This window comes from Triturus cristatus, chromosome 10 (genome assembly GCF_964204655.1).
Source record: "Triturus cristatus chromosome 10, aTriCri1.1, whole genome shotgun sequence".
Classification (NCBI taxonomy): domain Eukaryota; kingdom Metazoa; phylum Chordata; class Amphibia; order Caudata; family Salamandridae; genus Triturus; species Triturus cristatus.
The window spans coordinates 986,532,168-986,559,940 of record NC_140593.1 but is presented as its reverse complement, the minus strand read 5'-3'; the positions used below and the strand labels follow the sequence as shown (position 1 = coordinate 986,559,940).

The window sequence follows — 27,773 nt, the reverse complement described above, 5'->3', positions numbered from 1 at the left end:
GACACTATTGATATCTTTTACTCTCACTTTGTAAAGCTAATGCACGGCAATTTGTAATTCAAGATTGACAAAGCTATGCCAGATTCCTCTTCAAATTCTCAGTTAAGACTTTGTTCATCACCAAGACACTCAAATACGTCTAATCATTCTTACGTGGATCTGGAAGCCATAGTTTCTTTGCACAGGAATCTCAGTGACATCGTAGCATGTTGATAAATCAATTTCTCCATCTATGTCAGAAGCCTGTAGAAACAGAACAAACACAGAAACATATCCTTAAAACATGATATTCAACATTCTTTACATTTTAATTTCCACCATATAGAAACTTTTAGGAAGAAATTTGCATACTACACAAAAAATAAACACATTTTGGAAATCTTATCATAAACATGCACAATAACTTAATATCTTAAAATAGAATTTTAGAAATCTAGTGGGAACAGAAGCTATACAAATCAGACCTTGAGTTGCTGCTTATAAAACGAAAAAGCACTTACCCTGTAAACATCTGTTTGTGGCATGTGGTGCTGTAGATTCACATGCTGTGCATACTCCTGCCATCTAGTGTTGGGCCCGGATGTGTGCAAGTGGTTTTTCTTCACAGAAATGTTCAAGTCACACGGTATAGTGACTCCCCTACTGCTGGTAATGCGCATTTCACCGGTATTGTTAGACTACTTTCCGCAGGATGAGTGAAGTTGAAAAATGGAGAGTAGTGGTACAGTAAAGACAGATGACCGTGCATAAAAAAAAGTAAAGAATAAAGGACATCTGCATCAATTAAAGGCTTCTTGCAAGGAGGGTGGGTGCATGTGAATCTAAGGCACTTCATGCCACGAGCAGATACTTATAATAACAAATTCCATTCGAGGTATGTGCGGCTGTGGATACACATGCTGTGCATAGGCTGTGAAGCAGTCATCCCCTAAGCGGTGGCTATTCTAAAGATGTTGCAGAGGATTGAAAAGGCTACGAGTAAAGCCTGGCCAACATTAGTTGGCCAGTATATCCACACAGTAGCGTTTAGTCACAGTGTGTGGTGTGGACCAGGTAGTTGCTTGGCAGACATCCGCTATTGGAATGTTCCCTAGTAAGGCCATATAGGCCCATTTTTTTCCCAGATAGTATGGTCTCTGTGAAGTATAAGCAACTGTCTCTTGGCTTTTTCATTGCATGTTTGAATGGCTATGACTGATTTAATAACAGCCTGCCCCTTGAGCAGCTTGGAAAAAGCAGCAAAGAGCTGTTGAGTCTAGCAAAAATGTTTAGTTCTATCCACATAGTACATATGGGCTCGCTAGAGTATGGGAGCCCGTTCTGCAACCAAATCAGACTTGGGAAAGAAAACTGGTAGCTCTATGGATTGGTTAAGGAGGAAAGGAGAAACCACCTTTGAAAGGAACTTAGGGTCAGTACGGAAGACATCCCTATCTCTATGAACCTGAAAGAATGGTTCTTCGAAGGTTAAAGCTTGAATGTCACCGACACGTCTGAGAAAGGTGATTGCAAACAAGAAGGCCACCTTCCAGGAGAGAAAGAGAAGGGGGCAAGAATGGAGGGGATCAAAAGGTGGGTCTAGTGAGAACAATGTTTAGATGCCATACAGGTGCCATAGGAACCAGTGGATGAATTACTCTTTTGAGGCCTTCCATAAAAGTTTCTATAACAGTGATATTTGTTTTTTTATTCTGAAGATAGGCAGTCACGGCAGCCAAGTGCAGCCGAATGCAAGTATAGGCTAGGCCACAGGACCGTAAGTGTAATAGGTAGCATACAATGTCTTGGACAGTTGCTGCCAAAGGAACAATGTGTCATGATAGGCAGACTGATCCATCTTTTCTGCCGACCTCCCTGATCTGTTCCTCCTCTTTTTCCATGTTCTCGCATGTGGAGGAATGTGACACCTTGGCAATTTTAAAATCTCTCAAATCAGGGTCCCCTTCTGACCCGGCTTCGGCCAGAGTGTTTGCTGGTATTGCTGAGGTGATCTCTCTGAAGGTCAACAGAATTATTAATCTTTCCCTGCAGTCCTCTACGGTTCCTAGTAGCTGGAAGCAGGCTAAACTCCTTCCACTCCTGAAAAAACCCTCACTCGACCCTTCTATTCCAACTAGCTATCGCCCTATCTCTCTTCTCCCTGACATGGCCAAAATTTGTGAGAAGGTTGTTTTTCGGCAACTGGAAGCCTTTGTAGAATCCTCCGGCCTTCTACATCCGGCGCAGTCTGGTTTTAGGTCTGCCTACAGTACCGAAACTGCATTGGTGGAGGTGGTCGAAGCCATTCGGGGGTGCCTTGATGCGGGCGGCAGAGCAGCTTTGGTGCTTCTCGATCTCTCTGCCGCCTTCGATACGGTCCCCCATCAGCTCCTTCTCTCTCGCCTGGCCAACATTGGTGTTGGTGGCCATGTGTGGAACTGGCTAAAATCTTTCTTAGAGGACCGGGCTCAGCAGGTGTGGACGCCGCCTTTCTCCTCGACAGTGAGGAAGGTGACTACGGGCGTAACGCAGGGATCCACCCTGAGCCCCCTGCTTTTCAATATTTACCTTACTCCTTTGATTTTTTTGGCAGAGAAACTTGGTGCAAAAATAATGGCCTACGCGGATGATACTCAACTTCTTTTTACTTGGAAGGATTCTGATTTGTCTACCGCGTCCGCCCAGAACTGCCTTTCGGCTGTTTTTAAGTGGCTGGCCGCGACGCATTTAAAATGTAATGAGGACAAATCCGAAGTTCTCCTGTATGGACAATTTCCCTCTGATTTTAGATCATCTCTATGGCCTTCTAATCTCCCACGCCCGCACTCTGAGGGCTCTCCTGCTAAAAATCTAGGGATCTGGTTCACGGAGGACTTACGGTTCACTTATCAAATCAATAAACTGGTCGGCCAGTGTTTTGGCACTCTCAAGGTATTGAGAAGATTTCTCCCGCTGCTACCTCAGTCTGCCAAGGAAGCTGTGATTCTTGCCCTTATTCTTTATCGGCTTGACTAAGCCAACGCTCTGTATTTGGGTACCCCGAGATACCTAATCAACAAATTACAGACCATTCAGAATGCCGCGGCTAGACTCCTGTTTAACATCTCAGGATGGTCTAGTGTCAAAAAACACCTTTGCGACTTACACTGGCTGCCAGTTCTCCAAAGAGTGCAATTCAAATCCCTGATTTTGGCCCACCGGGCTCTGCATAATACTGGCCATCTCTACATCCAAAAGCGGTTTGCGTTCTATACTCCCAACAGACTGCTGAGATCCGCCACCTTGCGTCTAGTGACGGTATCGCGCTTCCACAGGGTCCGCCTTGGGGGCCAATCCTTTTCCGTGAAAACAGCCATGGCCTGGAATGCCTTACCTTTGCAGCTGCGCGTTATTCAAGACCTTAGGCTCTTTAAAAAACAGCTGAAAACTTTTATTTTCTCTGGGGCACTCTAATGTTCTCTCCTCAAGGTTCTGCATGCAGCATTCGCGCCAGGACACTTTTGAAGTATTAGTGCGCGTTACAAGTACTATATAACATAATATATAACAGTAGTGAACAAATCATTGCACTTAGCCGCATAGCAGTTGTGGGTAGTGGGGCTGTCTGCTTCCTTAAAAATACCCATACATTCCAGAGGAAGGTTGAGAAAAACTCTAAGACCCCAGGAACCAAAAAACAGGGTTAAGCATCTTGGAGATGGGGTGTCAGATTTCTCCATGGCTCCGAATGTGAAGGTGTGCCCTGCAGGGGAGCCTCTTGTGCTGCACAACCGAGAGTTTGAGGAGGGTGGCAAACCAAGGTAGTCTAACCCAAGTGGGAGCCTCCAGGATCAGGGTGTGGGATATCTGCTAAAGCCTCAAAACCATGAATGTAAGATGTGGGAGAGCCAGAAAAGTGTACGTAAATCTTCCCTGACCAGTTCATCCATAGTGCAGTGCCTGTGGGCGTGGGTACCTGGAGGCAAAGTTTGGGCATTTTATGTTTTTGACGGTGGCAAAAAGGTCTATGTCAGGAAAACCCCGCTGCCGAAAGCACTGAAGAAGGACTTGCAGGTGGAGTTTCCACTTGTTGCATCCTACTGAGGGGGTCTGCAAAGTTGTTGTCCACTCCTTGAAGGGACATCGCCAGCAGATGGACTCTGTGGAGGAGAGTCCACCACCAAATTATCTTAGTTAACGATGACAGGTGAGGAGAGTGAGTGTTTCTTTGTGTCTGTAGATAGTACATGGTGGACATGTCTGTACGAATGAGGACCACCTTGTCTACAATCTTACAATGGAAGGCTTTCAGTGCTAGCTGAACGGCCACCAACTAAAAGTAATTGATGTGTCAACCCTGATGAAGGGGTGCCCACCGAACTTGGACTGTGAGGTCCTGTAAATGCACCATCCACCCTGTAAGGGAAGCGTACATTGTGATCTGCAGAACAGGGTTGAGAAAGGACAGTCCCTGCAACAGGTTGTTGGTGTTTCACTGCAGAGAGCGAGAACTACGGCTCCCAATCAATACTAGATCTTCCCAGTGACCCTCTGCTTGAGACCATTGTTGCGTTTTTTCTTTTGGAAACATATTAGGTAGTTAATGATCGCACAGACTGGTTTGATTTTTTACTGCTTTTCCTGGGTCTTAGTTTGCGGGCTGTTTTTTCTGATGATCGATTCAACCTACTCGATCAGTAATTTAATTTCATTTAGGATACAATTGTTCACTTTCTTCATCACTTTGCTATGCTTAGATATTCCTTGGGCAGATCCTGAGGCTTTGTGTTTCTCCATTTGGCCTCTTTGGACACAATATGACAAAGTACTATTGTTAAAGTGTAATTGGTTCACTTTAACTAAGCAAACTGCATTTACAAGGGGGGCTCGAGGACAGAACACACACTAATTAAAAAGACTTTAGACTATAAGCTCAAAAACTATAACAAATGAAGGGGCTTTAGGTTGTTCCTAGATATCAACACAGTATACAGAAGCCCTTTCATGCAATTAGCCAAAAGAATTTGTAAAGAAGAAAAAGAAGAGGTAACCAGTATAATACCCAAAGATGAACAGTTCTTATGTTTGCACTCAATCCAATCAGAGTTTGTATCCTTCTGGGGTAGCTTTCTCTATGACCCAGCGCTAGAGGGGAAAGTCACAACTTGTAGAACAAAATTACAGTACCTTGCAGCACAAGAAAATAAGTTACTTACCTGTAACTATCTTACATAGATTCACATGCTTGAATCATTCCCCGTCGCCAAGATGTGAGTCCCCGGTACCTTAGAAGACAAACTATAGACGCATTATGCCTTTCTGTTTAGTAGCATATCCTAGTCATTTCAATACTGGAGAACTACAGTTACAGGTAAGTAATTTATTTTCTTATTCCAGTATTGGAACTTTTATAGAGTCACATGCTTGAATCAGAGTAGAGAGCGGTAAAAAGCACATTTTCTTTAATCGCAACACATCGTGTAGTGTAATAGATAATACATATAAACAGTAAGCAAAATGTGCGCAAGAATTAGGCAGATGTCGTGAAGAAAGAAATGGTTCACCTTTATTGAAAAAGATGCTGTGAAACAGCTTGTTCCACTGCAGCATCTTTGAGGACTTCTGAATCCAAGTAATGATGTTGCGTGAAGGTGTGTGCACTCTTCCAGAAAGCTGCTTCGCAGATATCTGGCAATGACACACCCGCAAACAAAGCCATGGAGTGGACATGGCTCTTGTGGACCTTTGAGTTCAAAGGCCGGCCAGCCTTCTGATGTCAGTATAGAATGGTGTTAGATATCCATCTAGAGATGATCTGTTTTGTTAGAGGGAAATCCTTTCTTGGTGCACTGTAGGCTACAAAGAGTTGGTTGGATTTACAAAAACTCTTAGTTCTGTCCAAATAGAACTTTAAGCACCTTGTGCTATCCAAAGAGTGTAGTGCTTGTTCGGCTGTCTCCTGAGGATTTGGAAAAAAACAACTTAAGCATCACAGGCTCATTAATATGAAAGTCTGATGGGACTTTAGGGATGAACTGAGAAAGTGTACATAAAATTACCCTGCCGTCCCTTAACTGGAGGAAGGGCTCCCGGATGTTGAAAGCCTGAATTTCGCTAACTCTTCTTGCCGAAGTAAGGGCGAGGAGAAGAGCTCCCTTCCAGGAGAGAAATTTAATATCCGCTTTATGGATAGGCTTGAATGGATCGCTCATTAACAGTGAAAGTAATTGTTTCTAATTACACTGTTTGTAATGTAAGGATCTAATAAAAACTGTGAAAGTACAGTATTGAGCAGCCAAAGTGGATGAGAAGGCCTTACCAGTGGAAATGTTCTGACTAATCCTTTGAGGGATTGCTTCATGAATCCTGCAGATCATAGTGACTAAAACAAGAAATGGCTGCCAGATGTTCTTTAATGGCTAAGCTGATTGAGCAAGGTGTATAAGTTAAGGTAAAATCTCTTCAGATGAAGAGAAGTTGGGATGTATCTTAGCTCTCTGGCACCATATGCAAAACCCTATCCACTTTAAGCAGTATGTTTTGTTAGCATTGTCTGCCATTGTTCTGGCTAGTATGTCCATGAAATCCGATGGAATGTTTAGATGTCTAAATGAGTGGAACTCAGGAGCCAGGATGATACCCGAAGAGACTGGGCATCTGAATGAAGAACGTGTCCCTGGCTCATCATCAGGAGAGATGGAATCGGTTTGAGTTGAATATGATGCTCCTGTGAAAGGATGAGAAGCTCTGTGAGGCAATGCTGGGGCAGCCATGCTGGGGCTACGAGTATCATCTTGCAGGGCTCGAACTTCATCTTCCTGAGGACTTTTGGGAGGAGAAGGATAGGAGGAAAGGTCAATGATTCTGGACAATGCAATCGAAAATGCATTCCTCCCACGGCCCCAGTTGAAAATGCCATCTTGCAAAAAAATTGTATTTTGTGTTGTGGGGAGTCGCAAAGAGATGCATATTTGGTTTGTTCCATCGGAGGGAGACATGATCTAAGGTTTGTTGATACCAATTCTCACTCGTGGCGAGATGTTTTTAGTCTGCTATGGCGTTCTGGTTGCCAGGCACATGTTCTGCAGTCAGATGTTTTTTGTGATGTATGCACCACTTCAAGATTAGTTGAACTTCCCGGGACAGCAGGTGTGATCTTGTGCCACCTAGCTTGTTGATCGTGGGGCATGGTGGTTGTATTGTCTGTCCGTACAAGCACTGGAGGAGTCTGAATCCTGAGAGGGAGAGCTCGTAAAGCAAGATGTACTGCCCATAACTCTAGTAGTTTGAAGTGGAGGCCACGATGGGAAGGTGGCCATTTGCCACTGACCTGGAGATCCTGGAGGTAGGCTCCCACCCTTCCACGGAAGCGTCTGTTGTAATCACTAACGGTGAGGTTTGAGTTAAGGACGGGAGGCCGACTGACAGATTTACAGGTTGTGTCCACCAGGTGAGGGATCTGACCATAGGCGGAGTGACCTGTATGATGTTGTCGAAGGTTCCTGTAGCTTGTGCCCATTGAATGTCCAGTGCTTCTTGAAGTGGGTGGATCTGTAGATGACAGTATGGGATTAGATGGATGGAGGATGACATCATAATCAGAAGTTATCTGTAGCAGCGAACAGAAAGTGATTTTCTTTTTTGTATTAGCCTTGCTGAGGACATCAGCTTTTGTTGTCTCTCAGTTGTGGGGTATACTCTGTTTAGTTTTGTGTCCAGCATGGCTCCTAGGAACATTATCCATTGTGACGGGTGAAGGACAGATTTGTTGGGATTCAGAATGAGGCTTAACTCATTGAATAGGTATATGTAGGCCATGGTGGATGTCTGTGCAGTCTGGTTGGAAGGAGCCTTGACTAACCAGTCATTGAGATAGGGGAATCCTCAACGTCTTTTTGGTCTGTGGAAGGCCACTACAGGCAATAAGAAATTAGTAAAAATGTAGGGGGCAGAATTGAGACGAAGGGTAGCACCCTGAACTGATAGTGGCTGCCTGCTACTGCAAACCAGACAAATGCCCTGTGTTTTAGATGTATGGGGACATGGAAATATGCATCTTGAAGGTCTAGGGATGACATGTAGTCTCCTCTGTAGAGGAGTTGCAACATAACTTGTAATGTAACCATGCGGAATGTTTTTTTTTTTTAGGTATTTGTTGAGATTACCTAAGTCCAGAATTGATCTCCACTGCTTTGACTTCTTGCGGATTAAGAAGAAACAGGAGTAGAAACCTTTTCCTCTCTGTGATAGAGGAACTCTCTCTATAACACCCTTGTTGAGCATTGTCCTGACCCCTCACTTGAGAAGGCGTAGATTTTTCTGGCCGGAAGGTTGAGGTGGGGTTGTGGGAGGTGCTTGGATGATTTCCAATGTGTCTCTGAATCTACCCAGATCTAAAACTCATTGGTCGGTTGTTATCTGTTTCCAGCGCTGAAGATGATTGGTTATTCTCTCTGCAACCCCAGTTGGAAATGGGAGAGGAGTAGATGGTGCCTGGAAGAAGTCATTGTCTGTGGCTGGTATCCTTGCCTTGATGTCCGGATGTTACTCTTGGAGCAGGTCTGCTATAGGTTGCTGATGGTGGTTATCGTTGCTCGTATAGGGACCGAAATTGTTGGTTAGTGAAGGAATATGTGGGATAGCGGTACGATGGCTGCCCTATTCCTCGAGTGCAACGGAAGGGCAGCTTTTTGTATTGCAAGGTCCCCAATGACTTGTCTGTATCAGTGTCTTTTTTTATTGTCTGGAGATCATCATCTATGTGTTTCCCAAACAAAGCTTCTCTATCAAAAGGTAGCTCTAGTATTTTGGTCTGGACCTCCAGTCTGAAGCGGTAGCTATAAGCCATCCTTTACGGCGTAATATAGTTGCCCGAGCTGGCTGCCTGAATCCAGTGGTGGCAATATCCATGGCACAATCAATTATCTCTGACGATGTGGCTCACCTTCTAGCAATACTTTTTCTTCACCCATGATGTCATTTGGAAGCTTGTCAGATACGGGGTAATATCAGACCACATTTGCAGATCGTATTGACCTAGTAGAGCCAGGGAATTTGCTGATCTCATCGTAAGCACTGACATGGCTAAAAAACATGTACTGATGTTATCAAGGCACCTACCCCCTCCTTATCTGGAGGTGATGATAGAGATGTGGAGGGGTTTCTAGATCTTTGTGCAGCCTGGGAAATGATGTGGTTTGGGGTGACCCATCAGGCAGGCTGGTGCGCCCTCCAAGGCCTTTAATTTTTTTTATCTAGACATGGCAATAGTGCTGCAACTGAGGCTGGATTGTGCATAACATTTAAGCCCTCATCCCAAATGAAATCAATAATGGGCATGGCCCTAACAGTCTTTCGAAAAGGTTCCTCGAAATCAAAAAGGAAACAGTAATTATGTTTTGCAGGCATAGGAAACTCAAAGTGTGTTGCTGCTCTTTCGAAGAGGTTGTGGAAAACCCCTAGGTCCTCCGGAGGAGACTCCACTGGGAGCGGTGTTGGAGAGGACAGTGTTGGCAAAATGCAGTCATCCCACTCATCATGGTGCTCATAGAGAGTTTGCCTTCTTCTCATTCCTCCTCAGAAGAGGTGAGGTCATGTAGTTGTGCCACTTGTGGAGAAAGGACCACTGATGAAGGTGGAGGCAATGGTTGCAAAGGAGTAGGAAAAGTTGGTGCAGTTGGCGGCTGTAAAGGCATGGAAGCTGTTGTATCTGGAATCTGTTGCGCTGGAGGAAATCATATCCTGTAATCTGACAGCATGAATTGTAAATGTGACACCTGCAATGATGGAAAACATACCATGTCTTCTTGATATTGTGAGTGTATTGGTAGTGCTCCTAAGGGGCATAAAAAGCTTGCTCACAAAAGTCACCCTCATCAGAGTCATCGTCTTGGCATTTGACATGAAGCTCTAAGGGGCCATGTGCTGTACCAAAGAGGCCATCAACTTCAGAGTCTTCATCGTCAAAGAGATGTTAGGGTAGCAGTGAAGGCACCTTACTTGGTGATGTATGAGCCGGCTTCAGTATTTTTTGGCTTACTTTCTGCTTAAATACAATTTTTTTCTGTCATTGACAATAAAAGCATTAATGAGAGTTGTTGGACTTGGCCCTTTTGGCAGGTTACCCCGAAACGTTTTGCATTCTCCTAGCCTTTTTCTGTAACCTGGTGTTGGTGATTTTAGGTCTCTGGGCACTTTAGTACTGTGGTCCAGTGTAAAGTGCGTGCGCTCTCTGTGTACGTGTGGTGAGGTTGGCCTGCCATCCCATAGGAATGCATTGGGGATTCCCTGATCAGTGTGTCTCAGTGGTAATTCATGGTATGGGAGGAGCAGAGTGGTCGAGTTTGGTATGTATGGAATTGTGAGAATAAATGCTGCAAAATGGTGTGCGCAGATTTATTATGACTGGTGGAGAAATACCACTTTTAGAAGTTGGCATTTCTGTGTGCTATGTGTCTGCCTGCCTGATGTGAATTGCATGTCTGGCTTGTGAGTGACAGTGGCTGGGAGGTGTGAGTGGCTCCAGGAGGGGCAGGGTTGAGTCAGCGCTGGGCTGAATAGGACATCTGTGCTGGGGGTAGTGGGAGGAGTAATCCCCTGACTCTGAATAGGAGTGTGCCTGCCCTGTACAATGGTGGCTCCACCCCCTGTGGTGTGTCTAATCACCTAGCCCCCACCTGACAAAGGGGAAGAGGAGCTTCCAAACAAAGTGCTCCAAATCCCCCCTGAACCAGTTGCATCTAGTTTCCCCAATCCCTACACTACAGACAAAGGAATCCTTAGTATAAGTATAGGGGCTGTGACCCCATGAAGTTGTTCTATGCGGGGTTCTTGCTGTTGCAGGGGCCCAGGAGGAACCAACATGGGGGCTTACCTCCCTGCTGGAGGGCCCTGTGTGCTGGCCTCCCTGGGCCCAACTATGCCCCATAGACCTGGAGAAACTCTGGCTGGGATTCATTCCTTTAAAATTCAGGACTGTTTACTGCATCAAGCGTCTGGGTGCGCTTTCTTTTTGTTGCCCTAGGAAGGAGGACAGCGTGGGCTGCGCAGCGCTGAGCTGCAGCCCCTCTTCGAGGGAATCCCGGCGAGAGGGATTCCCCCATGTTGCTGATTCAGCGGGTGCCCGCACTGTCACTATCTTTGTGCCTAGCTGGAGCCTACCCTGCTTATGAGTTATTGTTACTGCGGGTGCCCACCCCGCGTTTGTTGCCTTAGCGGGAGCCCACCCCACGTTCTACTTTCGGGAAATCACCGCCGTGGCACGGTGCGACCAGGAATATGGGCGCGTCTGCCTGACTATGGGCGGGGACTCACGGGCGTCACTTCTACCTTTCCCCCGTTTGGGAGAAGGCGACCAGAAGGACCGTCCATTCCAGGCGGGGCTCCCGTTGGAGAGGGAAGCCCCGCGTAAGCCCAGAAAAGTCCTGGGTCCTAGGAGGGGGACCGGGTGAAGTGCGGGGAGGCCGCCAATGACATCACGGCTGAGCAAAAGTCTGAAGCCAGGCGGGGCTCTCGTGAGCTGAGAGAGTCCCGCTGTGCTGCCCTGGTGAAGTCCCAGTCCCAGAAAGGGGGCCGAGCGAAGAGGAGACCGTGGAGAGCAGAGTGCCGGTCCCGGATCATCAGCGGGGCTTCCGGGAGCTGAGAGAGCCCTGCATGCGAAGAGAGGAGTCCTGCCTCGCGAGCCGGTGAGTGAAGGCTCGAAGGGGTGGGTGCCCTTTGAGGCACAGTGTCGGTGTCCATTTCTTGAGCAGCCCCCGCATGACAGAGGGCCACTCCAACGATGGGGGCAAATCTTTCCAAGAGTCCCTGATGGAGGCAGGGGGGGGGGGAGGGGGGGGAGGGTCAGGGGAATATTGTTGATGCACGCTCTCCGTGGCCACAGTGTTGTAAGGAGGCCCAGAGGGGCCCGTGCTCATGGTTTTTTCAGTTGCCCTGTTTGCCAGAGGGCAACTGAAACATTTGGGCCACATGTGTTTTCAGAGGCCCAGTGGCACAGAGGGCACAGTGAGTGCCAGGCCTTCATTTGAGGTTCACAGCTGCACGGCAATTAGCATCAGCTGCTACGTTTAGGCCACAGTTCTTTGGGGGCATCTTTTAGAGAGATAGGAGTGAGATGCACTCCTCTGCCCCAGAGCAGTTGCGAGCTTTTGGAGATTCTGCTCCTTTGGCAGCCGCCCTGACATTTGGGGCCTGGGGCATTTGAGCCCCCTTTGAGAAGGCCAGTTGGCCTGGGAGTCATTTGGCGTACCTGTATGTATCAGAAGGGCGCAAGGCCCTAGGGTAAGGTGATGTTTGCCCCTGATGCGTGTACTGCTGATGGTGATGTATAATGTGTTTTATGCCTACCATAATGATGCATAATGTGATTTATGCACCCTGATTTAGGTCTCTAATGATGTTTATGGTCATAAGGTTATTGCATAATGTGTTTATGAAGGTGAGGCCTAATGCGTAATGTGTTTATGCTTAGGAGGGTGCCGAACGCTAATGTGGTAATGCTTAGGTCCGTATTGTACCAGTAGTTACTGGTTGTGGTTTATGTTTACTTACCTGTTCTGATGGTTCTGACCTTGGCCCGATTGGCATGGTCCTGTATATAATCCCCTGTGAATATTGCCCGTGCCAGTTGGCACAGTGTATATGTGTGATTACGATTCTAATGTGTTTATGACAATACTAAGGCTATTTTTGATATAACTTTGTGTGGATTTTCTTTTGTGGTGTGCCTAGTTAGTTGCTGCTGTGTGTGTGTGTTGCGCAAACGCTTTACACATTGCCTCTGAGATAAGCCTGACTGCTCGTGCCAAGCTACCAAGGGGGTGAGCAGGGGTTATCTTCAGTGTGTAACTCTCTTGCCCTGACTAGAGTGGTGGTTTCTGCCTGGCTTTGGCGCAAGCCTTAGCCAACCAGAACTCCCATTTCTATCAAGAGTGATGGCTTCTGTTTCATAGTCCATGACGGAGCAGACGTCAACAGGGGAGATGCCATCGACAGGAGACCCACTGTTTACGGTAGTGTCGTCAACAGAAGCGTCAATGAAGAATAATAATCTTTATTCGGAAGTAGCCACTACCATAAAAGATTAAAACATGCTATAAAACAAATCATCAATACAATTAAAATGCATAAAGAATATTGCACAAAATCCAAACAGGCGTCAATCGCATCTGGAATTTCTGGATCTAAATGCTGCTCTCAAGAAATTCGTGACAAAGAAGAGGGTATTGTTGTTGGGCAAAAGCTGCAAATACATAAGGGCAACATGGGCTTGTCTAAATCTCAGTTTTTAAAAGGGGCTTAAGAAACAATCTCCTAGGGTGGGTAAAATATTTATATAAGAGAACAACATGTAGGGTATCCTGTGGAGACCTCTAGTCGCAACCACAGGGCCTTCTCTCATTTGCGTGTAAAAAGCCTACCAGGAATACCAGAAGATGATGGAGATGGTTAAATCTAAAACGAGTTACTAAAAATCGATCAGAAGTGCTCGTAAGAGTAGATAGATATTTTTCCATGGCCTGAACTGATTTTAGCAGAACCTGCCCTCTCACAGCTGGTTTGATAAGCTCAATATTTTCCTAGTGAGCAATGGCATGTTTGAAAAACAACTCCTTTACTATGGTCAGGTCCCGAGGATTCATTGTGTCATCAGGGAATTTTGAGTGTGTGGTCTAGTGATACGCAATCTAAAAAATAATCGAGCAGTTAAACTCGGCCTCATTGCTAGACTAAATCTTCACCCAACACAGCAAGAGCTTTACTGCCACCAAGTCAGCTATATGAGGGAGTGTCCTGGGGAACCTTCAAGATTCATCTCAGGAATTTGTTTTGTGCGATCTGTAGTTTATTAACCACAGAATACTCGCTTCCATACAAAACCTTGGCAATACAAAAGGACTGGTAAAGCAAATTAAAAAATATGTCATCTTTAAGAAAATGGATGACTAATATCGCTATCTGTCTTTGGCTTAGAGATTAAAGGTAACGGTGACACAAATGCACCTTTTATTATTGAGGCCATCAATAAACACAATTCCTACTCTATAAAAGTGTTTAACAGATCTAGAGAACAGAAACAGACAATATAATCTTTTAAATATTTTTTCCACGGCTCTTAAATATCACATTTTGTAAGCCTTTTGAAGTTGACAAAGTACTCACTGTTCCTTGTAACCTTAAACCTAATCCAGTTAAACCTTGACAGCCTGTTCTCAGTTTTGAACATAACTGTGCTTTGTAAAGCAGAGAGAAACATTCCATCCTTTAATACTTGTTCAAAATGTTTTATTCACCAAATTATGTTGAAAAAGCAGTCTTTGGGGTATATTTAAAAAAATCTATTTTGAAGTATGTAAAGTAATACTACTTTGTGTACTCTAAAATGCAGTTTACAACCTCTTGCCGGAGATTTCCACCTTTCCTGTCTTTTCTGCACGGCGAACTAAACACACGTAACTACTGGATTTAGTTGTTAATGTTGGAGGGGGATGGGGCATTGTTGGGCAATTGGGCAATAATTACTACCAAATGGGTGGTATTAAATGAAATTGAAGGAGAGTTTAGAGAGGAAGCCACTAGTACAAACCAATCATCCACATTTAAGTAAGACAATAACAATTCACAAATACAAATTTAAATCTACTTTAGTATTATTACTGAGAAAACAGGCTTAATAGTACTCCACCTTAGCCTGAAGATAAGTCAAGAACGGCATATGGCCAACCTCTGGTGCTGCAACACACTCATAGTAATCCGTGGGGATAGGAAATAGTCCTAACACATAGGGAAGCTTATGAAATGCCTTAGATTACATTTTAAATAAACTTTGGAATTTTATTAAAATGTTGTTTTTATAATTAAATATTTTTTTAAATTACAATTATCAAAATGTTATTTTTTACTAGGTATATCGTAGAGGCACTCTAATATTGTTCTATCATTCAAATGTTTTCCTTTTTTTTTTTTTAGTATTTTTTATTATTCTTCGACAAAGACTGATAAACAACAAGAAATATCAAAACAGCAGCATCGGAAATGAAAGACCTCCCAGCTTAACCTGATTAAGCCTTTTCCCCGATTTAAGAAAAAGACATTTTGCAAACATACACATCTTCAAAGCAATTTGAATAATCCGAGCAAATAATAATCTTTCCACCTATACTAGAACAATAGTGGAGGGGTTGATATTATTCACTATTCAATTTAGTACATTACAACGGAGAGACTAAATAATAAAAAAAATACTTCATTGCATACATTTAAAAAAAAAAAAAAAAAAAAAGACAGTGGGATTCCTCGTTATTTAGTCGACAAGATTTGCAATTGGTGCCCAAATTCATAGCCCTCTCTCTCTCTTCTTACGTCCTTTTAGTTTATAAATGGATGACTCGATATTATATGCCGCAAATAAACGTGCCCGCCAATTGGAGAAGGTTGGGTTGATCCATTGGGAGGTTATACACAGGCGGGCAATAGCCATAGCAATAAACACTAACTCTGTCTCTGCTCTTGCCCAGCAGCCTGTTACATTATTGCTAATTCCGCAGATGAGTGGAGCAGGACTGATTGGGACTGAAATCCTCAAGGTCGTAGATAGGAAGGTTTCAATACCGTAAATGAATTCTTTTAATTCTGGGCATGAGTAAAACATGTGAACAGTGTCTGCTGCCTGAAGATTACATCTATTACACTTTCCTCCCCTAGTGCCCCCCCCCCCCCCCATTTAGCAATCTCCGCGGGAGTATAATATAAATCAAATATTGACATAAAATGTTGGCTCCTTACACTTCCCGTAATCAAAATCTGGTTTGCTAAGGACATGGAGTCTTCAATATTAATTTCTTCCTCTCCCAACTTATTGGCCCACTTTTCTGTTTGAATCAGTAAATCATCCGGGAAGGAGTCAAGCAATGTGGAATATAGCTTTCCCAGCCGGGCCTTTTTTTGCACCAATTCGACCAGGGGGATTTTTTCAAAATAGGAAGCCTCTCGATAGGATCCTTTCTCCAAAAAGCTCAGGATTTGCAGATATTTAAAAAAATCACACCTACTCAACCCATACTCTTCCTGTAGAATTGCAAAAGATGCCATTTGTCCATTACGATAAAGATCTCCCAATGCATGAATACCCTTACTGCCCCACTCAGATGTAACCTGATCCCGAAAAATTAGTGGTAAGAGAGGTGCAGTCACCAATGGGGTATAACCATTAAGATTCGAGATCTTTAGCTTTCGTTAAACCTGTCTCCACACCTTGAACGCTGCTTTCATGATTTTAAATCTTGTCTTTTTATAATAGCTGGGTTCGAAAATCGACACAAAGCAGCACTTAGCTCGATTCCCCAATCCAAGTTCATAAATAGATGGGCTGCTCGCCATTGGTATAACAGCTTTGGAGCCAACAAGTAATATGGCCATATGTGGGAGAATTGCAGCCCAGTAATAGAGAAAGAAATTCGGAATGGCCAAGCCCCCACAATGTTTAGGAAGAATCAGCCATTTGGCCGCTCTTCTAGACCTTTGATATCCCCATAGGAACCTAGGGCATACACTTTCTATCCTCAAACAAAAAGAAGAAGAAAACTCAAGAGGTATAGTCATAAATAGGTACAAAAACTTAGGTAAGATCAACATTTTTAAAACGTTACCCCGCCCAATCAGGGATACGTGTAGATGATCCAACCTCTCCAGTTTCTTATTGGTAGAGTCAATTAATGGGCGTATGTTCAAATCAGGAATTTTATCTACCCGCGCGGTAATTGTGATACCCAAATAGATAGCCTCGGACACAACTGGGAAATCGGAGGGCATATCATGCCAGAACATATAATTTGGGTCTTGTCAGCCTTTAATTTGTACCCTGAAAGGATACCAAACTGAGCAGCTAAATGTTTTACGGCTGGGAAGGCAAAAGCAGCATCGCTCGTGAGGACCGCAATGTCGTCGGCATAGGCGAGCGCTCCAGATTTTGCGCACCCAATCTCAATTGCTTTAATGTAAGTATTAATCTCTAGTTTCTTTAAAAAGGGGTCAATATATAGGGCAAAAAGAAAGGGTGAGCAGGGGCACCCCTGCCTTGTGCCTCTACTAATGATAAATGTTGCTGATTCCTGTCCTGCGATCCGAATCACCGCTTCGGGGGATGTATACATCACCTTAACCGCCTGTACGAAACCTATGCCCAACCCCTTCCAGCATAAAACAGACCAGAGGAACTGCCAGGAGACCCTGTTGAACGCTTTTTCGGCGTACAAGAGGAGAACTCCCAGCGGTGACCTCGTGGCTTGAGCCCAATCGAGAAGGGCAATGATCCGTCATGTCCCTTCCTGGGATAAATCTGTGTTGGTATTGGGAGACCAAAGGGGTAATTACTCTTCCTAACCTAGTTGCCAATAATTCCGAATAGATTTTACTGTCGCTATTAATAAGCGTTATTGGCCTATAAGAGGCAGGATTTAGCTCAGATTTCCCCTTTTTCTTAAAAACGATAATAGTGGTCTTCCGCCACGAATCGGGAGTCTGATAGTTGTTACGTGCCTGTTCGAGTAGATATGTGATGTCATGCTTAAGCTCTTGCCAAAATACTCTATAAAATTCCAGCGGAATGCCATCAGGACCTACAGCTTTCCCTGAAGCTAGAGATGTTAGAGCCAGCTCAATTTCTTCCCATGTAAATTGAGTTTCCAATACCTCATTTTGATCTGAGTTACCTTTAACGTTTCTATCTCCCTTAAAAATTCTTCCGGGGAGTCACTCTCTGTCCCGGCGGAGTCCTGAATATATAGTTGCCTATACATTTTTTTTTAAAACCCTTAGAATTCCTGCCGGTGTATCCTGAACATGTCCTTCATGATCATGGATTTTAAGAATTCGATTGGCGACCCCCTGTTGCTGGATTCGCTTGGCCAAGACTCTACCAGTATTTTCACCCACCTCATATGCCTCTGCCTTCTGATGTGTATATCTGGCTGCAGTCTCAATGCTGATATACCCATGAATTTTGGATTTTAATATAGCAATCTGTTGCTGGCAATCCTCTATGCTTGCACCCTGCTGGAATTCACTCATTAGTTCACATTCTTCTTTCCTTAATAGTTCTACCCAATTTTTGATCTCCCCCTGTAATTTTTTATGGCGTGCAATAGAAAAGCTCAAGGTTTCCCCTCCGACAGCCGCCTTGAATGCATCCCACACTGTGCAGACTGATGCTGTGTTCCGATTGACAGAAAAAATTCCACAATCCATTTGGCCATGTGAGAACAATATCCCTCGTCCAGCAGGAGTTTCTTTTCAAAGGGCCTCTGTACCTTCCCCACCCCTTGCATAGGGATCTCAATTATTAGTGGGTTATGATCAGATATCACTCCCAGAGAAATATCTTGATATTACTTGTGTCAGCTAGTTGACTTGGAAGAAATAAATAATCATGCCGGACTTGTTTATTATGAGGGGTAGAGTAGAAAGTAAATCCTGGGTCGGGTGATTTAAGTTTGTGCCAACTGTCAGATAGTCCATGTTCAATTACCAGCCCTTGAAGGGCTCTAAAAACTCTGACTTTCTTGCCTTGGTATGTGGAGGAATCATATAGATCATATTGGCTATCTAAATGGATATTAAAATCCCCGCACAATATTAATGGGCATGGCCATAAGGCAAGTTCTACACTTAAAAAATTCAGTACCTCCGGATCATCTAAATTAGCCCCGTAGATGGAACACAAAGTCAGAGATAGATTATTTACTGTAATTTCCACAATCGCCCACCGACCCATATTGTCTGCCTTACTTCGTTTGCTTGAGCATATTCCACTCCTAGCTAATATAGCCACCACTCTAATATTTATACTTTGCCGGGTACAAGTTAGCACCTCAAAGCCAAAATCCCCCAACCATCTGCGATTATTCCACTGTAGATTCAAATGTTTTCCAACCAAATTCTAATTGGTTTTCAAAACATCTTCAACTTACATGAATCGCATTCACGTTATACATCATGCATAAATTGAATATATTTGCCCTTTGGTATACTTAGCCAAAGTCCTCTACAACCTATCATTCAAATGTTTGACAAGAAATGTGTCAGATTGAATGCACAGCCACTGTAAAGGCACTTCAAGCAGATACTGCAAGAATAGGGCTTTATTTGAAAATATTATTTTTATTCCAATAAGATTTTTTTCAATTAAAATAAAACTAATGTTAATTATTGCATTGTATAGGGGTGATCTTAGATTTCAATTTGTTTTGAAATTCACAAAACGTTACACCTGTAAAACTAAGACTGTTTTTGTTTTCATGGCGCATGTCCCTACCAGTCTGTAGATTGTCTTCTGGAGGACAGACTGCTGAATTTATAGTTGGGTGAAATTGTGAATTAATTCTATTTTTGGCACAGTTTTTCATATTAGAAAATTCTTAGCTTCAATCAAAAATATAGTATAACATCCCTTTATGCATTTGACCTGACATGGCCAAGAACATGTTGTGAAGAGGATCGCCATATAGGGTTGTGATTAATGTATACCAGTTTATCAATATGTACATACATGAAGGTTTTAGAAATCGCCTTCTAAACATTTGTGAATGCGCTGTTTTTCTGAATATCTGTGAGTTCCAGCAGGTGTTGCATAGCTGCCACCGATTTCCACTCTCCCATTACTTTGCCCCTTACTCAAAATTACATTTCTTCATGGTTACCATGTTCCTCTGAAATCCTAAATGAGTCGATCAGGATTTTGGAGTCAGAAGAGGAGATACATTTTTTACAGCCATAGTTTATAACTGTAGCTGAAACAAGATTATGAATTGGGCCCATGGAGACATTTCTGGAATCCAGACAACAGAGAAGATTATTTATCAATGCGAAGTCAAACTAACAGAAGTCAAATTACAGATCTTCTGTAAAGGATTTGTGTATGTGTGAATACATTTACCACTTAACTATATGGAATGAGTAATTTCTGTGGAAAAATTGTTAGTAACTTAAATAATCCATAAATTATAAAATCAACAAAGAGTACATTCTGTGTTGTTAAAGGTCTGTGCCATCAGCATGTGAGCGTGCGTGGTGTACTATAGGAATGTCATGCTGACATTGGAAATGCAAATATGCTCTCAAGAAAAAAGGACTGCACATACATATCTTTTCTGTTTCAATTCTGTGCACATAAAGGATAAATCCTTATAGAAAGAATACATGATAAGGAGGAAAAAATGAGGAACAAACGTTGGGTAGTGGAATACTCCAGCCCTGAAACCATTGCAGAGTTTATTGAGGTATAAATCTATGAAATGAAAGGAAAACAGCAGTAAAATAGAGTGCTTAAAGTGCCACTGACTCTCTCGCTGCATGGAACCTGGTAACAGTACCGGCACTTTCCCGAGGACTCTAATCCCCATTGCACAACGTGATGCAGGTGCCAACGAAAGATGAGGAGGAGCCACATCTCCAGCGCATAAAGTGCCGCTGGCTTTTCCACTGTGTGGGCCACGCCCGAGCTGACCTGTCCTGCGTCAGGCTCTGCAACCGGGCTCAGTTTGTTGTTTTGGTAAGGACAGCCTTGTTGCATAAAAGCATATAATTTACTTCAGTCTTCTGCGACTGTTCCTGTCTTTTAGTCTTCGGCTGCAATACACTATTGCTGGCACTTAATTTTTCATCACAATATAACAATCGTCAAGAAAAGTACTTATCTGGCCACTGAGCAGTGAAGAATAAGCGCTTTTTCTTGAGGATTGTTATGCTGAAGCAGTTATGACATGATCGAATGTGTGGCGTATGATTTGTCTACGAACTCATCTGATATGTAGTCCATTATGTTGATATGTTGAAGTTTTGTTCACAGGTGAGAGAATAAATGGAAATGTAATGAATACATGTTTCATGGTTTTTTATAGTCCTATAACTAGCTCTCTAAAGAAAATGACTTCACTAGAAAATGTTACGGACTGAGCCTAATTTTTAACAATTTCCCTGATCTTCCACTACTGTGCATGCATTCTCACAGGGAAATAAAGTTACAAGAAACATTCCAATTCAAAACCCTCATCTCAGGAAACCAATTCTGAAATTTCAAGGCATTTCAATGGAATTATGTGCTATTGAAACATAAATTTGATACACAAAAGGTAGTTCATTGATATTTGGATGAAATCTGAGAGCAGGAAAGGAAGAATTAAAGAGGCAGAAAAGGTAAAGTAAGAGAAAGGTCGAAACATTAAATATAATATCAAATTTAAAGGTAAAATGTACCCTTTGTTTAAAGTCATATATGGTTAATGCTGCCAACCTATAACATTAAGCTTCGATAAGAAAAAAAGACAGACTCAGGATCACAAATACAGACTTAAGGAGCATTCAACACACACACCATATTTTAAGGGTGCACATCTGGACAGCTAACCTACCTCTTCCGCCACGGAATCCCTGTAGTATCGAAGGCTCTTATCGGTCAGCACAAACCAGTGTTTCTTCCACTGGAAAGGAAAAGCAAGGGATTACTAGTATCACATTGTGTCTCTAAATCAAACATCTGTGTTACTTTCCCAGACTGATTTTTTAAAAGAGATATCCCCAGCGTCAGAGCTTTTGCATTCCTGTAAACAGATATTATTGTCCCTCTTTTCTTATCAGCACAATGTGGGCACTAAAAGTGATGTCCCCCTGTGAAAGTCGCATATTTGGACTCCGCAAAATAAAAAGCCTGTGTGGACTATCCTTGTCTTTTTAATAGCACGATTAGCTAAAAGTAAAAGTCAGAAAATATTCTCTGCGATTTCTTGGCTCTCAGTAACCTAGCACCTTATGTTAGCTGAGTGAGGCCCATCAGGTCTCTATTCCCATTTCACTTTCACTCAACTACATAATACTAGCACATACAAAGGAGGTTGTGGATGTATATCTTCCACTGCTTTCGCAATTACCTCTTATTCAATCAAATTGTCACTTCCGTGCTCCTTCTTTAGATTTGAATCATCTAGAAATTAGACTGTGTCAAGAAGAATATTTCACATTTAAACTGTCAGAGATAATGTCAGATCATCAAGCCAATTTAAAGCACGCTGAGGCCTAAGTAGTAGCACAGAACTGCAATAACAAAGATGTGGAGTAAACTATCCTCCGTCCATACATTATGACCTTGTTTAATATATACAATTACCTCTTTTGCTTGTAGGGATAGCAAAAACTTAAATGATGTGCTGATTCCTACAACTTCCTCAAAAGGAAAAGAAAAAGGCAATGCTTAGATCTGAACCATGCCATGGGTTCTATAAAGCACAGAGTCTACTTAAGTTCACTTAAACTTTCTGCTCTTGACAAGTTAGAAGACTCACTAAGCACCAGGACTAGAACAAGTGCACATTTTGGCCATGTTCATGAGTTTGTTAATTTGATTCTAGGTTTCCGCTACAGGATTTCCAAGCCACTTTTTTTTATTTCAAAACATCAAGGATTCGCAATAACACGTGGCAATTAATTCAGGAAAACCTTTATTAGCCTTTTGAAATAAGTATCCTATTTTCATACATATATGTTTTTGTCTGTAAAGAGTCAGCTAATGAAGTGATTTTAGCTGTATATAACCCTGTCATTAGATAGGATCTGTTGCTTTGTAAAAGTGGGAATGGACTACATTTCAACACAAACTTTTTTTATTCTATGGAGGCCAATACATTTTTTTTGCTCTATTAATAAAAAGATTATTGTTCCCACACGTGTGCAACCACTTCTTTGGGACTTCCACAGCAAAGTCAATCATAATTCAAGGACATGTTTCGAAGTCATAAACTTTCCTTCACTCCATTTTATCCTTACGAGAATGTCTGAAGCACGCACTGCTCCATGACGTTCAGGTTAATATTTTATGTAAAGGTACGCTTCACTGAGGAAGTGCCTGACAACACCAACAAGGAGTATAGTCTGAAGGGCTCCTGGGAAGGCAGACCTGTCAAAACCATTGAAATGTCTTTACAAATGTCAGATCACTAGGGGCACCAAGACAGATAAACCAGCAGAGACATTTGAAAACAGCCTTCATGGTAAAAAGATAAATGTTTTAATACAGCAAAAAAAAAAACCACACACAAAAAAATTAAAGCATACCTCCGAAGGGCAAATAGAAAAATAAACTGAATCTGCAAATTCACCTTGGTAAGGTAAATACAATTCAGCGTCCAAAACAAAAATAAGTGCACTTCTGAAATGCTGCAGATGTAAATAGTGATTTTATCTGTTGGCACTCACCTGTCCATCCTCGTAGAGCTTGGTGAGCCATCCTTTTTTAAAGTTCAGCAGGTCAGGCTGCAGGGGCAGAAAGGAAAAAGTTAAGTATGATTTGAGTGACACACCCAGAAATTCCACGTTCTAGAACAATTAAAATTGTCATTAATGTATTTTTTTCTCCTTTCCCACACAATCTGCCTTTCTGTTTTTATTCTAGTGTAGGGAATGTCTGCTTCCTGCAAGGTGAGGTAAACGGCTGTTCTTTGCGCTTCATGTACACCAAAGATACAATTACAGCTTTAGCCCTAAATATAACTTTTGCAATTTCAAGTTTAACGACTGCATAACATCTTTTAAAGAAATTCATTTGACCTTATACCTGCTTTTCGGAGGACGCGCCTGTTAGGTATCTAACTGTTTTTACCCAAGTCCCTTTCCAGTGACCTCTCTCAGAAGCAAAGAGCACTCTTTGAAGTGTGCTGGAGAGCCTTGCTCTTCTTACTCAGTGTGTGTCCCACCCATCTCACAGGAATGTAGCAATCCACAAATCTGTCTGGGAGGATTCCTCTTTTTACAGACAGCCCTGGGTCGCCCAAAATGTAACCCAAAATCTTCTGTGTATTTTACCACAGGAATACAATCATCCAGTGCATGTAAACAGCATCCACACTCTGTGCAGGACTGTATTCTTCCTGTACAGTACAACTCATCGCTAAACATAAACCCATCCAATACATTTAACTCGCACGCACTGTGCAGCACTGTATCTATCATGTACTGTACTACTCATAGGCACACAGACATCCATACATGCATTTAACATGCACGCACTGCACAACACTCCATTCTTCATGTTTTATACCACTCTTAGGCACACTTAATATAAGCAAATCTGTCTGAGGGGAGTCCTCTGCTTGCTCATGCTCCTCCAGTCAGCCCTGGGTCTCACAAAATGGAACACAGAAGCTTTCATTTATTTGACTCCTCATACGCACACATACACAGATCACACATGCAACCACACAGGTGCTGCACAGTGCTACATGCTAACTTAATTTGGCCAGGGGTAAGTTACGCACACAGCAGCTAAACTTTACATGGGTGAGAATGATGGCTTTACTCTAGTGACACAGGTAAAAAGGTTTGGTTCCCTCCTACTGATCACTACACGGCAAGCTGCCACCAATGCGCTAGTGCTACTTAACTCCTGGTAAACGCAGCAGCCTTTCACCATCATGAGGGTTGCACTTTGGGAACCCCTCCTGGTCCAACAAGTTTACAATCCGTGAAACAAGTCTATGTCATGGTGCACATGCATAATCCGTGTTCGTCCATGACTAAAAAAAATCTGCAACATTGATCCAAGTATCGTTGTAGCTGGGACACTCAGGGCAGGGAGCAAGCCTGTTACCATGCAAGGGAGGGATTTTCCCATCCCACCAACCGCTTTATGTAATGTACCCAATGAAAGGACAGTTAGGCTATTGCAAAATAGGAGGGCACACAGTCCGTACCTCAAGGATAAAAGACAGATGCTGAACCTTGCATTAACAGACACTGGCCAGATTAGTGTGATGGCATTGATCAAATAAAAGTTAGTATATCTGTATCACTTGTGGTCAGGGTCTCAGGAAGTATAAGCCTGTTTATCATGCAGAGGACATTACCATCACAATACCTCGATAATCAGAGTGTAAACAATGCTTCTGAATCCCTTTTACCCACAAGGGATACATTAACAGTGTGTCCACATATCAGGAATTGTACAAAGCCACTTCAGTACACATCCTATCTCCTGAAAATTAGGATCACCTCTAGCACTTGCTCAAGTAAATGAATACATGTTTTTGGTTTTCCAGCTAAATTTATGTGATGTCCTGTCTCTTTTCTGGAGTCTTGCCACTCAATGGCTCCGATATCAGTGGAAATACAACCTATAAACGTCCCAAAATGTGACTATTTTTAACAGGCCCTGACTTTGTTTGCTCTGGGGGTAGAAAAGTGAGTAACAAGAGTCATTGATCCCTGTTGCAGAATACCGGATCCACATACAGAATTCAAATTTACGCAGCAGCAACCCCCAGAGACACCATCAGGCACATCTAATTCAGAGATTTATATGGTGAAAGTGGATCAATCAAACTGGTTCCCTCAGAAGATACCAAAAATACATAATCTTAGCATTTCCATCAATCCTATTGATATGGAACGTAATTCTTGTGAAATAATTTTTTTACATCCTGTATCCTACACCCTTAAAATCGCACATCAGTTGATTCAGGATGTCCCATAGACAAGTAGCTGCTAGAAAACTTCTACATGCCTGAACAGTACCCACAGGTAATGTCACAGGGCAGCAGCTTATGGTGGTGCCGGGATTTTTCTTTGATTTGAGATCTATAAAATGCAGCATTCACCCTAAGGCATCAAGGTGCTAAAGGCTAGCCATCCGGGAGAGGACCACCAATACACCATTGCATCCGCTCCAGCTAAGGAATTATCCAGAGAATAGCCACGTCTTAAGAGCCGACCTGAATGGCAGGTGAAGAGGGATGGCCCTTAAGGTAAAAGGAAGAGAATGACAGAGTTTGCTTTCGGCCACAGAGAATGCTCTATCGCCCCACTTCTTTCTTTTGGTACTCGGTACCGCAAGCCACAGTTGGAGAGATGAGCGGTGGGGTTTACCAGGGGAGTGCCAGCAGAATATGGTTTTTAATCTTGTATGGTAAGGGAGATAAAGTGCCTTATGTACCATACAGAATGATTTGAAGTTAATGCGTTTATTGATGGGGACCCAATGAAGGGTTTCTAATCCCTTCCCCGCAGACTGTTTTTTAGGAATGTCCAGAACAAGTCTCGCCAATGCATTCTGCACCACCGGAGTTTGCATTGCGTGTTCTAGTTCGAATCCAGGTACAGCGAGTTACAGTTGTCCAGTCTGGACATTACTAGGGCAAGAGCTATCTGTTTGAAATAGGAACAAAAGACTGAGAAAGGAGAAGAAGAATTTAGGAAAGAGGTGGTGGTCACCAATCGTGACAACATTAAAGTGCCTCTCAGGAGAACCACCCCCTCTTCATAAAGGATTAAACTTGTAGAAACATGAGAGCTTGGTCAAATAAGGCAGCATTCAGGATGGTGTAGTGAAAGTGAAGACATACTTTTAAGCTGTTGCACTTGCAGTTGAATGTGGTAAAAGGCAGGGTTGTAGGGTTTGGAATATTCCTACTGACCAGTCTGAAGACTGGAAGGAACAGTAAAATGCGATCTTTTTAACAAAATTGTGTGGCTCAATGCGTTTCTTAAATATACATTTTTATTGATATTTGAGATGAAAATATGGGAATAGTTACAAAAAAGTGAACAACACACCACAATTTTCGAAGCATTCTTGACATGCAAAGATGGCAATTATCAGTTTATGGCACAGAAATTAGGAACTCAAGGTGACAAAAAGCGGGCATTCTCAACTACCATTATTGGTGCCTCTAGGCACTATTCCATATGAAAAATCTTCATGCATGAACCCCAAATCTCGCCATATGTGCAGGGGCACCTACAAGCGTCATAAAATTGTCTACTTGTTCATACCTCTTACCCAGCCTAGAAATGACGGTGGAGGAGGGGATTGCTTTTCACTGATGGGTTAGGTCACGATGGGCCATTACAGTCCCAGGTGGAAGATAATCTTTACAGTAGGTTACCATCAATATCTTCAAAGATATTAGGGTCGATGTTGGTATGGATGCGATTTGCCAGTCAAGTACTTCCGTCAATGCCTGAATGCCTGCAGGACCTCCGCCCAGAATTTCTGGATGACCAGGGACTCCAAGGTGGTTTAGAGGAATGTAGTAGGTATTGTGAAGCACATGAGACATAATGTAGATGAGTCACACCCCACCCCATTCTGAAGAGTCAGGCCCATGTATAATATAGACTATAGAGAAATGTAAACTAACTTAGTCTGCATCTGGATGATTTTGCTTCCAGGAGTCTTAAGTCTGCTATCATAAGTAGTCCTATACATGTCTCCGGGCCGCAATCCATCGGAGTTTAGCCTTGTCTGTCAATGAAATCTGAAATACCTCCAAAGCAGATAGTGCTTTGAGCCTATGGGAGCATCGATGTGCATGTTCGGGCTGAAGAAGTCAGGTTTCAAGCAGTACTATCGCCTTACTCCTTTCAGACAAGATATGAAGTCCATCATCTTCGCGTGAATTATTGTTTTGAAAGCATTCTGCAGTCTGATGTTTCATGCTGATCTGAAAGTAGGAGTCTGTTTCTTTGAGAAGATAGGACAAGAATGTTTCATAGGTCTTCCTCTAGGCACTGAGCCTGCAAATACTACCACACAGTGGCCCAGGGAGAACAAATCCAGGACGTGACCTAAAAATCCCTTCTGGAGAGCTGACGTGCAAATCTGCTGTGAAAAGGAAGAATTTAGCCTAGAAAATAATTTGGAGGTGCCAGAGATAAATGTATAACCATGTGTAGTGTAATGGCGCGGTCGCCAAGCGACCACAAATCCCAAGGAGTATGCAAAGACTACAAGGGCAGCCAACCCAGTCACAGTTTTTGGTGTGTGTCAGTTCCTG

At 43.0% G+C, this 27,773-nt stretch overlaps 1 protein-coding gene across 4 annotated transcripts in view; it reads right to left on the bottom strand.

The window, feature by feature from the left end:
* The window catches only part of MPRIP (myosin phosphatase Rho interacting protein), a 753,461-nt gene that overhangs the window by 266,878 nt on the left and 458,810 nt on the right, over window positions 1-27,773 (bottom strand). For all 4 annotated transcript variants that reach the window (XM_085628921.1, XM_085628923.1, XM_085628922.1 and 1 more), the window contains exons 10-12: window positions 23,200-23,256; window positions 21,363-21,431; window positions 154-243 (exon numbers count right to left, since the gene is read on the bottom strand). In XM_085628921.1, coding sequence (XP_085485047.1) covers window positions 154-243; window positions 21,363-21,431; window positions 23,200-23,256 — 216 coding nt within the window. The remainder of the gene's footprint in view (window positions 1-153; window positions 244-21,362; window positions 21,432-23,199; window positions 23,257-27,773) is intronic.